Source organism: Myotis davidii, unplaced genomic scaffold (assembly GCF_000327345.1).
Source record: "Myotis davidii unplaced genomic scaffold, ASM32734v1 scaffold266, whole genome shotgun sequence".
Classification (NCBI taxonomy): domain Eukaryota; kingdom Metazoa; phylum Chordata; class Mammalia; order Chiroptera; family Vespertilionidae; genus Myotis; species Myotis davidii.
Genome location: NW_006300032.1, coordinates 1,917,315 through 1,932,667, shown reverse-complemented (window position 1 = coordinate 1,932,667; position 15,353 = coordinate 1,917,315). Strand labels below are relative to the sequence as shown.

At 37.7% G+C, this 15,353-nt stretch overlaps 1 protein-coding gene across 2 annotated transcripts in view; it reads right to left on the bottom strand.

The window, feature by feature from the left end:
• The window catches only part of REPS1 (RALBP1 associated Eps domain containing 1), a 58,895-nt gene extending 49,067 nt beyond the window's left edge, over positions 1-9,828 (bottom strand). For both annotated transcript variants that reach the window (XM_006776184.2, XM_006776185.2), the window contains exons 1-7: positions 9,699-9,828; positions 7,700-7,896; positions 7,414-7,567; positions 6,795-6,919; positions 6,118-6,280; positions 5,095-5,158; positions 3,636-3,790 (exon numbers count right to left, since the gene is read on the bottom strand). In XM_006776184.2, coding sequence (XP_006776247.1) covers positions 3,636-3,790; positions 5,095-5,158; positions 6,118-6,280; positions 6,795-6,919; positions 7,414-7,567; positions 7,700-7,896; positions 9,699-9,819 — 979 coding nt within the window. In that variant the 5' untranslated portion in view covers positions 9,820-9,828. The remainder of the gene's footprint in view (positions 1-3,635; positions 3,791-5,094; positions 5,159-6,117; positions 6,281-6,794; positions 6,920-7,413; positions 7,568-7,699; positions 7,897-9,698) is intronic.
• Between the last annotated feature and the right edge of the window lie 5,525 nt (positions 9,829-15,353).

Here is a 15,353-nt window from a genome sequence, read left to right as displayed (position 1 = left end):
CTATAACATGCACTGACAACCAGCGGGCAGATGCTCAATGCAGGAGCTGCCAAGCTGTGGTGACTTGACAGCGGCAGTTCTCGGGTGACGCACCCCAGAACCAGAGAGGAGGAAGCCCGATTCTGGGATGGGTCACCCGAGAACCTCCCTCTCACAATCCGGGACTCCTCTGGGGATGTCAGGGAGCCAGTTTCAGCCCAATCCCCGCAAGCCAGGCCAAGGGACCCTACCTACTCGAGGGACCCTGCTCCCTCCGCAGATGCCCTTCGAGCCACAGTGCTGCTCCAGGTGTGGCTGGCTGGGGAGGGACCAAGGGAGGTTGGCTCCAGGGCATGTCTGGCCTGTCTCGCCCAGTCCCACCCTGCTGGCCACCTTTCAATTAATTTCCTTTCAATGTGCATAATCTGTGCACCGGGGCACTAGTCTATCAAATTTATATATATAAAAGCCTAAGCAACCATTCTACCATTTGACCATTAGCTATGACATGCACTGACCACCAGGAGACAGATGGCCAATACCCAGGCATGGAAACATGGAACAGACTGATGAATCTCAGAAGGGTTCATGCATTGGTGGGGTCCTTCAGCCTGGCCTGAGGGGATCAGGCCGAAACTGGCAGTCCAACATCCCCCAAGGGGTCCTGGACTGCGACAGGGCGCAGGCCAGGCCGAGGGACCCCATGGGTGTATGAATGCGTGCACCGGGCCTCTAGTAATCACATAAAATACAGTGTATGTAAAACTGCAACTGTGCTAAAACAAAGATTCTTTGGAGACTGAGATTAAGATGCAAAGTATCTTAACATGCTTTTTTTCCCTTTATGATACACTATTGTGGTAGCCTAGCAGGTTACCTTAACCCTTTTTTATTTTAAAGAAGATAACCATTCTTGGAAGATAAACATTCTTTCTTGAATTCAGGTTCAGAAAACTGTTTCCACAGATGAACTTTTATATGCTTTCTTTTGTAAGACAACAAAAATCAAGTTTCCCCTTTTATTTACTTTAGTTGCCATATTTAGTGCTGATGTTAAATATAAGTATTTTAATTCAGGTCTGTGTACGTACTTATACCAATGACCCTTAGCAATTTTATTTTATCTATTTAATAACATAAACTTGTTCAAATAATTTTGGAAAAAATATGTATCTATCCCACCCATGTTTGTATGTTTTTAGAAAGCCTAGCTCGTTTCTCCAAACTGTAACTCAAGTAATCACTTTCACCATCTATTTTTCTATGAGTTATTAAATTGTAAATATAAAATACTTATAGAGTGAATATTTTAGTATGTCCCAACATTACAAACATATAACAAAAGACTATATTTTCAAAGACAGAAATATGTTAAGAAAAATATCCTACTTTAAAAATGGCACACATTTAGCATTAATTCACTCAGCAGTTATTTACTGAGCAACTGAGCACATGCCTGCAAAGTGCTAGGTCCTGGGGATACTACAGTGAATATGACACATTTTCCTTTTTTTTAAATTAACTCAGAATGTAGTGGTGGAAAGAGAAAGAAAAACAAAGAACAGTGTGATAGGTGCCACAATAAACAGCACGTAGGAGATACTATGAGAGATCAGAGAAGATAGTAACTACTTTTGTCTGAAAGTCAGAAAAGCTCCATAGAGGAAATATTTATGATCAATTTTTAGGTCAGCCAAAAGGAACTGCTTGGGTGGTTTCCCCTTCAACTGTGAACTTCTAAAAACACAGCTACTTAAAAGGATTTTTACAGATCTTGATTGATCCACAGTGTCACATGACAATTTCTATATTCAAAGGACTTGTGGCATATGAATCTCCGGCTTATGATAGCTGGGAGAAAAAAAAAGGTTAATCATTCCCCCAACCCCAAATTAACAAAATTCCAAATTTATCACTTAGTGGTTAGGCAAAGAAGATTTGAAGTTAATACTGTGTGGTCATCAAATGTTTACAATAAATTTCATCAGAAAATTACATAGATTATGTGCAAATGGTAAAAAAAACAAAACACAACTATGAGCATTTGATACCTTTAAAATTATAATTAGAACAATAGTATAGAGGTATATGCAGGGAGAAAAATAAGAGTGACTCTGTGCTAAACAGATCTAACAGGAGTAAAAAGAAAAATGCCCAGAAAAGAACTTCTACTTAAATCATTAGCCTTAAAATTCAGGCAGTAGATCAAGTTTACAAAGAATCCCAGATTTTCTTTAAATTAAATAAAAGAGAGGAAAAAAAGACTACATGCAAAAGCCAGATTCACCCATCTATATGCAACAGATAACAGAATCAGACAAGTCTCAAGAAAATGACATACAACAGAATAAGCTTGATTTAAATTATACTATGCTGTCAGTTTTTAAAGGATTAAAGTCATAGAAAAACTCTAGACACAAGGCCTAATTTTAAAATCAATGGCACAGTAAATATGTGGCTACCACAATTTCTTCCCTTTTGGCTACTATGAAATAAACCAAATGAAGTTCTTTTAGAGGTTAACTGATACCTAATAACTGCCTAAAATGATAAGGAAAACTCTAGGATTCTCACAGGATAATGGTTCTATAAAAAACAAAAACCAACCCTACAATTTTAAATAGACTTATTGGTTGATAAAAGGTCAGTGTGTTCAGGTCCTGAAATGTGAATAGCATCAAATACACATTTCAGGTAGAAAAACAAAAAGAACTTGCCCAAAGTCACAGGAATAATTAGCAAAACTAGAAGCACACAGATTCTTGAATCTAAGGAGACAGTCCTCTTTTTGACAATAATAATATGCATATGATTCCTACGGAATAATTTACACAATAAAGTCAGATCATATGCAATTCTGGGTTAAACAGAAGCTGCCCAATAGATGAATACTCTTTTGAGAGCCAAATTCTGTTTTAACTTCTCTTTTAAAAAGTATAAAATTCCTTCCATCATAATATCTAAAAAAGAATTTAGATAGAAAAACCAAAGACAGTAATTTAGTTTTAGACTCATTAATTTAACATTAGATTTCCTTTTATTCATTCAGAATTTTAAAGAAAGTACTCATTTTTTACCCCCTATATTCTATTTCTTTTAAAATAAAACTAATTGTAAATATGAGCATTTATAAAAGCATTCTTGTAAACATGACAACAATGTAGTATTATCAACATCAAACACAAAATTTCCAGATTTCTTTAGCATCTGAAGAAATTGGCTTTTTAAAAGGAAAATGCTTGCAGACTGCAAAGGTCTAATGATAAACCAGGTATTTCCCTTCAACAAATTAAGATGCATTAAATGGAAAAATGTTGATAATGAAGACAGGCTACTTTTCCCACTTCAGATAATACAAAATGTAATTAAAGGATGACAAAATAGCAAGACACTGTGAAATGCTCTTCAAATCTCAGCAGGTCACAAGTGTAAAATAAAATAGTGGCATATATTCTTTATCTTTGTTTACAGTTGACTAAACAGACAAAATATTGATCCAGTTCAGGCTGTACATCTTATTCTAATGGCAAATGTACATGCCCTTGATGAAATGCTTATGCTTTTAAGCTAAGTTTTCACATCTAGATTGTGCTTTGAGAACCAAGTGTTATTTGTCAAGGCATGCAATCAGGTCTCTTCAAGCTCCTGGATCTTACCTGCTGAGTCTTCCAAATCAATCAGCTTGGGCATTAAGCTTTCAGGGAGTTTTTCTGGTAAGTCATAGCCATTCTTCCTAGCAACTACCAGATGAAAAGCAGCACAAAACTCATCCAGTGTTAATGCTCCATCTTTATCAAAGTCTGAGAGTTCCCTAAAAGAAAAACATCAGAAATGGATCCTATTCTACTTTGGATCCCTTTATGTCTCAGAAAAAAAGAAAAAGAGAAATCCTTTTTCAGAAAAAGTGCAAGCAATCAATAATTTAAAAAATTCCATAGATGGGAAGATGTGTAACAAAGTGAATATAGCAAACGGTTATCTGTAGATTACAGGCAATGGCCATGTGAGTGGTTTAAGGCACAATTCTTTCAACTTGTCTAAGAGCTTGAAATTTTCATAATAAAATGCTGAAAAAAGAGCCCCCCCAAAATAAGGTCACCAAAGAAATGGCCTTTAACCATATGTATCTTTAGGTGCAGGACTTAGTTGAAATCAAGCTTTTTTTAATAAGTCACTAAAAATTTTTAAAACTTTGTTTTTATTGTTATTAAAAGTCTGTATGTATTTTAAAGAATCCAATACAATTACAAGGCTTGATACAAAAAGACAGCAGCCCCACCCTGCTATCCTTCCATTTCCTGGATGCAGGAACAACCATTTTTTTAATTTATCACCTTAAACTATAAATAGCATGTATATATTGCTAGTTCTTAACATTTTGGTTTCAGGCATTATCTACCTATCTCCTACTATAGCATTCTATGCTACTAAAAACCTTATTAATAAAATTTTGAATATAGAGAAATATGTAGATATAAAGTGTAAACAACACATGTTTATCTGACAATTGTTTTTTAAAAGTAATTTGTGATTATAATTTAATGACTGATTCCAACCACACAGCAACCATCCTGAGTCTTCAGTTGGTATTTAAATGGGTGCTAAGCACTGTTCTTTTTTTAAAAAATTTTGTTTTATTGCTTAAAGTATTACAAAGAGTATTACATATGTCTCCTTTTTTTCCCTGCCCTTGACAATCCCCTGGCCTCCCCTACCCCTCAGTGTCTTGTGTCCACTGGTTATGCTTATATGCATGTAAGCACTGTTCTTAAGCTCATGGCAGGTATAGGGCTTACTAAATTTGTTTAAAACCAAATGGAATAAATACAACCATGTATGAGCAAACTAGCTTTTATTCCATGCATTATACTAGCAATAAGAAACAGCTACTATAGCTTAAAGACTTTTAGCACTTTTTGAAGAACTCTACTTGTACCACTTTATTTCTTCTCTAGAGAGTGAGAGAGAAGCTGACTATTTTAAGACAATACGGAGTTATAAGAACATTCTTTAAAAGGTTATTCTAATAGTTTATTTTTAAGGTTAAAAAAATCTACCTGCTGGAAACTCCTTTGAAATAACCCACATTACCCAACTAATATACACCACACTTACCAAATATGAGAAAGTTCAAGAATAGGAAGCTTTGATTTTGTAAAAAACTCTTTAGCTGCAGATCCTGAAATATTAAAATAGTGTTGTTTAGCATTATTCTGAACCTACAGACCCAAGAAACAAATGTGGTCTTAAGACCTTTTGCATTGAAAAAAAAGGTAACCTTAACATGTGTATATGTCATGTTTTTGGTCTCTAGTAATTATAAACTCTTTTTAGACAATCTGAGAATTAATTATCTTATATAATAAAAGCCTAATATGCTAAGTGTCCGGTCATCTAGTGACAAGTCGACTGTTCAACCAATCAAAGCGTAATATGCTAATGATATGCTAAGGCTGCTCAACTGCTTGCTATGATGTGCACTGACGACCAGGGGCCAGACACTCTGACCGGTAGATTAGCTTGCTGCTGGGGTCTAGCCAATTGGGACTGAGCAAGATGGGCCAGACATGCCCTGGAGCCCTCCCGCGGTCCCTCCCCTTCTGGCCAACCTCCTGCATCCCTCCTCAGCTGGCTGGCCCTTACTGGCCCCAATCAGCCCCAATCGGGACTGGGCAAGACAGGGCCAGACATGCCCTGGGGCCCTCCAGCGGTCCCTCCGCAGCCCCTCCCTGGCCCTGATCATGCACTGGTGGGGTCCCTTGGCCTGGCCTATGCCCTTTCACAATCTGGGACCCCTCAGGGGATGTTGAAGAGCCAGTTTCAGCATGATCCTGCAGGCCACTCCCCTTGGGAGGGCACCAGAGGCAGGGCTCATGGTCAGGACTAACTGGGCATGAGCCTGCAGCAGGTACAGTGGGGCTAGGATGAACGGGAGCAGGTAGGAGCTGCAGGCGGTGTTGGATTGCGGGTTTGGCCCGATCCCCACAGGCTACCCGAAGGGACCCCACCTGTGCACGAATTCGTGCACCGGGCCTCTAATCTTTTATAATCTCTGACCAATAAAACCATGTCTTTGAGATTATGAAACTGAGACTTTGAACTGTCCCATCTAGAAAAATTTGTTTTTTAACAACTCACCTGGAATAAATCCGTTTAGATCAGGCTGAATGGTTTTAAACTGATTTACATAATACTGTCTTTGTTCATCTGTTATTTTCCAGGGATCATCATAGCTACTGGATTGCCTACGAATTTCATTGGCAGTTGTAGCTGAAGCTACAGTTCGTACTGTTGTCTGGTCCTGTAATGAAACATTTTTTCCTCAGTACAGTATCTATCTATATGATTACATGGACCAAGATTGCTAGGTTATTTATCTTTGAAAGTAAAACTTACTTTTTGTGGATGTTTAAAATATAAGAAGTCTTCACAAACCACATACTTATAATTAGGTTACTGAATGTTTTTGGACAATAATTATATAAATGTATAGAATGACAGCAATGTGTAAGCAACAGAAAGTTATGAAAATGTGCCAAGAAAGCCAAGCAAATATATTCCTAGATGCTGAAACCTTTCAAAAGTTCACTAAGAAATTAGAAAAAAAATCAGTCAAAACTTTCAGTGAAACATTTCAATGATAACAGACTTACAGAAAAGGCATAGAGTAGAGTTCTGGTTTTTGTTTGTTTTGTGGTTTTTAAATAAAAGTGAATTTGCATTCATAAAATTTGCAACAGCAAAATATAAAATAATGACTGCAGCAGTATTTTGAATGAAGCAAATAAAAATGCAATACCAATAAAATGTCACACCTGGACAGAAGCAGGATGCATGGTTAAAAGAGTACTGGTTGGTGGAGTATCTGCAAAACTGACCCAGTTTTCTTGAGGTGGAGGTGGAGAATGCCCTGACCACATCGCATCACCAGCAGCAGAACCTACAAGCAGAACGGGCAAACATGCTCACTCATTTTTAAAGAATAATAAAGTTATCAGGTTTTTTATTGTAACAATTCACCATACACATATTATGTAAGTTTTCTTTCAAGTTCTAACTTTGTAGAAATGTTAATTTCCAAAATGAAATATTTTCTGTCAATTTAAAATTATCTCATTTAAATCTTTTAAATTGTTACTGAAACTAATCTAATATATATATATAATATTCTAGGAAATAATCACTTATTCATTTCACCTTCAGAGAATCTGGTATCTATAAACTTTTATCTAAGCATCATAGATATAAATAAATGCAATTACCAATGTTCAAAGTGATACATCTACTTACAAATTTTCACAGTTGGCATTTGCTTTCATTTAAGGCACTTATAATTAAAAATTTTCTTGGAGGCAACTCTTAAAGGAATGTTATCAAGTTTCCTTCAATTTACACCTTTAATAAATGACCGTTACATTTAGAACTTCTAAATACCTGATTGTGCGTCACCAAAGGGAGACCAAAATGGCCCAGGTCCTGCAAGAGGCCTCTCACCATTTCCTCCACTGGGGTGACGGTTGTGTTTCCTCCATGTGTGTGGAGACGTTGGTGGGGACTGCTGTGGTGAAACTACTGGAGATGCAGGTTCCTAGAAAGAATATCATTATTTTTAAATTTTAATTTTAAGATAGCATTTTCACTGTTAAGGCATTCAATAAAAGTTTTAGTGAAAACATCTACACAGGATGTTAACTGATAATACTGACATGCACGTGACTACCTGTTGATCTGTAGATGTACGAGACTGGACAGTATCATGGCTTACAGACCCCTTTTTCACTTGCCCCCTTCCAGGTGGTGGAGGAATAACACCAGAATAAGACCCTTGATTTTCAGAATCTGAAGAATATGAGGCTGCATGGCGAGATTCTTGTTCATTCTTTGAAGCAACAAATCTTGGCAGAGGAAGGTCCTTTACTATTAATGGCAAAAATAATTATTACTTTAAAATAAAAAAAGATGCACACATTAAAACCTGAAGAGGTGAATTAGATATTAGCAAGAATTTTTGCAAAACTGATACAGAAACAACAGAAACAAAATGTCTATCACTACGAAATTTAATTTATCCTCTTCCTTAAATTGTTTAGTGAGACCCTAACCTAGAAAGAAACAGTAATACCAAATTGTCCTTCCAAGGGGTTATAAAAATAGCTATATTAAATGTCCATTGCATGTCTGGTCCTATGTTTGCACTCATAACCATATCAACCCTGCAAAGTCCCTATTTTACAGGTAAGCAAACGGAAGCTCATTGACAGTGACAAAATCTAAACCCAGATCGGTCTGACCCCAAAGCCTATGCTGTTTCTACTCACACTAATTCTCTAAAGTAAGATGCTCGAGTTCTAAGTAAAACACAGAATATGTCACTAAGTTTGAGACTAGATTAATCCAAACATTTTCATGGCAGAAATTCCTGAAAATATCTTACTGTTCACCTACCAAAGACACAGTACAAGCAGCTCAATCTACCAACTTTAGTCTGGCTTACTTCACTCCTATAGGCAGATACTCTACATCAGGGGTCCTCAAACTTTTTAAACAGGGGGCCAGTTCACTGTCCCTCAGACCGTTGGAGGGCTGGACTATAGTTTAAAAAAAACAACTATGAACGAATTCCTATGCACACAGCGGCGGCAAAAACACCCAGTGGGCCAGATAAATGTTTTCGGCGGGCCGCATGTGGCCCGCGGGCCGTAGTCTGAGGACCCCTGCTCTACATTCTGTTTTAAATAAAGAAGAAAAATAAAAAACTAAGAATTCCATAGGTCAGTCTAAACCAGAATAACATAGCAGAATCATTTTCAGAAGAAAATGTACTTCCTTCCACTATAATTCCCTGAATCTTCCCTAGAATTTCCACACTAAGGAGGAAATGAAGTTTATTCAGTGTTTATGCAAAGTACTCAAAATTACCTGAAAAGAACGTAAACTCTCAACACGAGAAGGATGTACGTCACACTAAGGGTCCACAATGAAAACCTCCAAAGAAGCTGGCATTAAACACTGAGCACTTCAAACTCAGCTGGTACTAATACTACTGGATAAAAATCCTAACGTTACAGAAAATGCAGTTCTCTCTTTCCTCTTTTCCCTATGAAAATCACAAAACTCTCTGCATTTAAGTGCCTACCTTATAAAATTTCTATCTACTTCATTATCAACACACCTCCAAATAATAGAAAAACAAATGTTCCTAGGTGATACGCATAAGGCAGTCAGATGCCTATAACTAGGTTTTAATCTGCCAATATATTAATAGTATCTCTATCAACCAGAAAGTTTTAGTTAACTAATGCTTTCTAATTTTATATGGAGCGTTCAGTTTTCACAAACAAGAAAAGAAAGTATAATGTTGCTTTATACTTAGAAAAATATATAAAGAACGCATATATCAGGGTCACTGCAATGCACCCTTTACTTTGATAAGATTACTTACCTAAATTCTAAACAAGTCTTAGTAAATTTATGCTATAACAATCACCATTTTAACATATTTATATAATCAAATATGCAGGAAGTACATATATGCCATAACACTTAAAATAGATATAAATGTGTTCTAATATTCACAAATTTTAATAGCAAGGTGGTGAGAATAAAGTCATGACATTTTTCTCAAGGTCACAAATGCCACTGTAATATCAGAAAGACTCAACTTCATTTGTGACTTGAAGTTTATTTTCATTTCAATTACTAATGTGTCGCATATTTACCTGTATTAATACTTTCCACTCTTAAAGGGAAGCCAGACTGGGCAACAGCTACAAGTTTCAAAGCAATATAGAACTGACTTCTTCCAAAATAACCAAGTCTTGTTGCACCACAAAGCTCCATAATCTATAAAAGAACACAATGTAACATAAGATTTATGACAATAATTCTTTGAATAAGCAACTAACTTCTGTTGATAACTTCTCCAAAATACACAGCTGACATATTATTCTCACCTGACGACCAACTTCCTCAAGTTTCAGGTTCATATGTTTGAAAACAAAAAGGCACTGACCTTAAATAAGAAGGTTATCATTTGCCTACTTATTAAAACCCATGTGCTAAACAATTTTATTTTATTAGAATAACTATTTTTTCTTAAGAGTCATATATGTATTTTTAGAAACTCTCTTCTATATTAACATTGTGCATACAACAGGGTCATGCAACTAACAGATTAGTATGCAGCCATTTTAAATAATAGTCATAAAATGACATATTCAGTGGGAAAAAAGCAGGGTACATTTAAACCACATAAACACAAATTTGAAAACAACCAAATATATGAAAATTCTATGAGCAATTTTGTTAAGTGAGATTAAGAGTAGGACTTTTGCCTCTTATTTTCCAGATTGTATTTAATGTGGTTATACTCTTTCCTTTACAACAACAATTTGTTTGCTTGTTTTGTTTTTTTTAAAGCAGTTAGGCTTTCAAGGATCTACACTGACATTCTAGTCATTCAATAAGCATTTCTAGATTGGTTATAGCAATTACATATCAGACTACAAAAGTGAATTTTATGTTACAAGATTAAATTATAACTCCAAAGCTGGAGTAGATGTCTATTATACAGACATTATAATCTTAAAGTAAAATAAGCACTAAGTATCCTTATCTCAATTTCTCAAAATATAAATTCCTGTAGAAAGGAAGCATATTTAGTCTGTTTTCTTTTCCCTAAAACATTCAAAGGAAGATTAAGGTACCTTGGAAGTGACAATAAATCAGAAGTAAAGTTCATATTTACTAGAATTCAGAAAAGCACCTATCGGTGGTTCAGTAATGTATAACAATGATAATTTGTTTACATGCACAAGAAAATACAGTAATTTTGGCTGTGATTGATCAGCACTGGAAGAAGTTCCTTTTTCTTCCACTAAGGGGTATCATTCGTGTGTAAATTTAAGAGTAAAGAAGATAAGAAAGCAGGTTTACATGAAGGGAACTACGAGGAAAAGGAGGGCTGGAGAGTTAAGGAAGGAAGGCACACAGGCTTGCAGGCTGCACAGGATTTCATTAGGATTATTGCCCTTATCTACCACCCTTTTCTGCCCACTTGACACCCCTAAGGGAAACATGTAGTTTATTTATCCTTGTTACATCTGTTTCAGGTACCTGTGGGAGACTGAGGGGCCATGAAAGGAAAATCAGGAGAGCACCACAACCTAAAGGGCAGGTGTGAAAAGAAACCTAAGAAAAAGGCAGGGGAAAAGTACAAAAAAGAGAAGCAAACTAAAATTACCACAAAAACAAAAACCGATAAAATGAACTGTGGAAAAACCATATAATAAGAAAACTACACAGCCTTTAAAATTCACTGATTACAATATTAATGCTATTAAAACAAAAAAACAGGATACAAAGCAGTGTACAAATATAATCCCAACTTTATTAGATATCTATAATAAAAGCATAATATGCTCATTAGACTGGACATCCTTCCAGATGTCCTTCTGGATGAAGCCGGGGCCGTGAGGGAAGCCCGGGTCCCGGGTGCCAGAAGGAAGCTGGTGCCAGCAGCTGGGGGAAGGAAGGACTACTCTTGCACGAATTTCGTGCATTGGGCCTCTAGTGTACATATAAATGGCAGTGAATATGCCAGTGTTTTTTTCTGGGTGCTGAAATTAAGGAACACTTCTATGTTTTCGTTACACAAGTCTGTATTCATTACCAATTTACTCAGAAAATTAGTAATTTTTAAAAAGGGAGAAACAGCAGGGCCAAATAAAAAAGGGAGGAAAATGTACTCTGTATTTTGAAGTTAGGAGGTATTTGCTGCTTGAGTAGAGATGTGGCAGGGTAAAATCTAGTTTGCAATGGGTTAAGAAATGAACTGGAAGAACTGAAGTAGAAAGACAGGTACTAAACAGGTTAAAATGCTTGGCTCTGAAACAAAGTTTATAAGGGTAATTTTGCTTCTCCCCAAATCTCAGAGCTTGTCATTGGAAGAACTGGCACTAGAAACCAGGTTTTTTTATTCCAAACCTAAAGGATACTATCTTTTTACTGTATTAGACATAACAAAATTTTAAGTTTGCATGCCAAAAATTCCATCCCAGGAAGCATGAAAAGAAGTTTGAAAAGGGGGAGAAAAAATGGCTCAAAGGCAACATTTGCAGTTATTTCTCTACAACTGACCTTGGTTGTACCATCTAAAAAACTCACTTTATCACTAATTATCTCTTCAAGCTATACCAATTTTAGGGGCCACAAGCTCTTGAAAGCAGGAGAAAGGAGGGAAGGGGCTGTGACATACAATTTACAAAAATGATTCCTAATGAAACAATATCGAGAAGTCTGATTTATCATCACAATTTGTGAATTAGACAAAATGTGTCATTAAAGAAATATTTGGTACCAATTCCTAAAGGCTAGACCAAAGTATTCTTATATTTTAAATGTAACAGCTATCGAATTGCCTTTCAAAACAGTTACTAAAATTTATTCTCCCACTGTCAATATGAGAGTGCTGGTTTCTCCAGTAACTTGAAAAACCACTCACACTTATAAGTATTACCAGAGGTCCCTCAGCCTGGCCTGCACCCTCTTGCAATCCAGGATCCCTTGGGGGATGTTGGAGAGCCAGTTTTGGCCTGATCCCCGCAGGCCAGGCCGAGGGACCCCACCGGTGCACCATGCCTCTCTCTAGTATGCATATAAGATTTTTGGTTAATATCTTCCCACCCTCCTCCCTTCCCTCTTCCCTCTTCGATTCATCTGTCTGTTCCATGTTTCCATGCCTGTGCGTTGAGTGTCTGCCCTCTGGTGGTCATTGCACATCACAGCTACTGGCCGGTCGGCTGGTTGCTTAGGCTTTTATTTACATACATTAGAGGCCTGGTGCATGAAAATTCATGCACTGGAGGGGGGTCCCTCAGCCCGGACTGCCCCCTCTCACAGTCCAGGAGCCCTCAGGGGCAGGAGTTGAGCCAGCGATCATGGTAAGGCGATGCCCCATCACACCTCTGCTGCTGCCACTGCTGGCAGTACAAAGCCTCAGCCGGCCCTGGTTACCTGAGCCTCAGGCAGCCCTGGGAGGCTGGGCAGCCGCCATCTGAGGCTTGCCTGCACCTCAGGCTGGCCCTGGGCAGCTGGGGAGCTGAGGGGACTGGGGGGACTCCGGCCTTGCCGCATGCCTGCCACCCAGGTGGGGCTTAGAGGACTGGGCGCCGCCATCTTTGAGGACATGGCAGTCAATTAGCATATTCCCTCTTTATTAGATAGGATTTCTGGCTCCCTATGTTACACAGTTTTGTATAGTGAACCCTAGACCTCTTTTTAAATTACTTTAGATTTATAATATTTAAATTCCAATAAGGTTAGTGCAGCCCTCAATTTTTTTTCCTTATTTAAAAATTTCTGGACTATTCTCATATTATTCTTCCAAATAAATCTTTAGAACCATTTATCAAAATAAATTAAGATTTTAAGTGGGATGGCATTTATTAAGTCATACTCCTAACTTTAACAGGACAACATCTAGTGTTTTATCATTAAGGATGATACTGGCTAACACCCTGCAATATCTTTGTTATATTAAGAAACTATTCAGTTAGTTCCACTCCTCTAGGAGTTTTGTCTTTGAGTTTCATAGTTTCAAAAATCACAAATAGGTGTTATTTTATTTTGTGCATGTCCGGGCAAAAAACTAAGAGATCCTAATTTTTCTCTTTGGTCTATTAAGATTAATAATTCTAGTAATAGAGTTCTTAAACATCAAACCATCCTTTGATCCCTGTAATGAATTCTATTTAGTAATGGTATATTACTTTAAAAACATGATACTTATAAAATTTTAACCACAGTCTTAAAATGATTAAACTTTTAAAAAAAAAACCTATGCCCCTGGCCAGTTTGGCTCAGTGGATAGAGCGTCGGCCTGCGGACTGGGGGGTCCTGGGTTCGATTCCAGTCAGGGGCATGTGCCTTGGTTGCGGGCGCATACTCAGTGGGAGGTGTGCAGGAAGCGGCTGATCAATGTTTCTCTCTCATAGATGTTTCTAGCTTTTATCTCTCTCCCTTCCTCCCTGTAAAAAGTCAATAAAATATATTTTAAAAAACAAATAAACAAACAAACAAAAAACCTAAATGTGAAAATTTTGGCTTTACTTTTTTCCTCTCTGGTCTACAATTCTTTCAATAGATTAGGAATTATGTAATCCTTAAAAATTTAGAAGAATTCACTTATGACACAAGGTGGACTTGTATGCCTTTGACATGTGTCTCCATATTATTCCTTATTATTTGGTATAAACTAGGTTTTCTATCTGTAAAATATATAATTTCCTAGAAAATCATTTATTGCTTCCAAAATTTGAAATTAATTTAGCATATTATTCAAAGTAGTGTCATTAGAGGAGAAGGAAGATGGCGGTATAAGGTACAAACCTGTACATGCTGCCCCCCACAACAACATTAAAACCACAACTATAAGACAAAACAGCTATCATCCAGAACCACGGGAAAGCTGATCAAGTGGAAGTTCTACAACTAGAAGGAAAGAAAAAAGCGCACTGAAACCGAGTAGGAAGGGAGAGGCGCCAAGAACAGAGGTAGGGGGCTCGCGCAAGGCTGCTGCACCTGGGTGCGTGTTTTTTTCAATCGGAAGGGGACAAGCTCCCCAACGCACTGAACTCATCATTTACAGCGAGACGCTGGGGTCCCAGGCTCCTACGGGGAGAAACGGGACTGTTTTGCAGCGGGTCAGAAAGCAAAGGTGACTTTCTCACAGAGATGCTCGCAGGGCTGTGGGGGCACCCCACACTCGCACTCGGAGAATCTCGGAGTCAGAGTCCCAGGGTCACTGATGACACCATTGCTGTTTGCCCCGCCCTGGGAACTCTCTGAGACCACGCCCCACTCAATTTATATTCCCTCCCAAACTGTGCTCAGAGGCACAAAGGAGGCACCTGCGCTTTTGCAGCCTAACTGCAGTGAATCAGAGAGCTCCAAAACTTCCAAACAAAGAGGAGAAATCTGTTGATATTGCTGTAGCCCCTGCTGGGTGGACCCACACACACAAGGGTGTCTCCAGCACAGACAGAGGCTCCTCGCAGTCAGCCAAAAATGCGAAGACAAAGAAACATGTCACAAATGAAAGAAATGGAGGAAAGCAAACTAATGGAGGACATAGAGTTCAGAACCACAGTTATAAGGTTACTCAAAATCTTCTAGGAACCTCCGAGAAACTTAGTGAGACCTTCAAGGATCTTAATGAGAATGCCAAAAAAATGGAAAAGGACCAGTAAGAAATTAAACATACACTGACTGAAATAAAGAATAATATACAGAGATCCAACAGCAGATTAGAGGATCCCAAGAATCAAGTTAAAGATCTGAAAAACGAAGAAGCAAAAAACACCTATCTGGAAAAA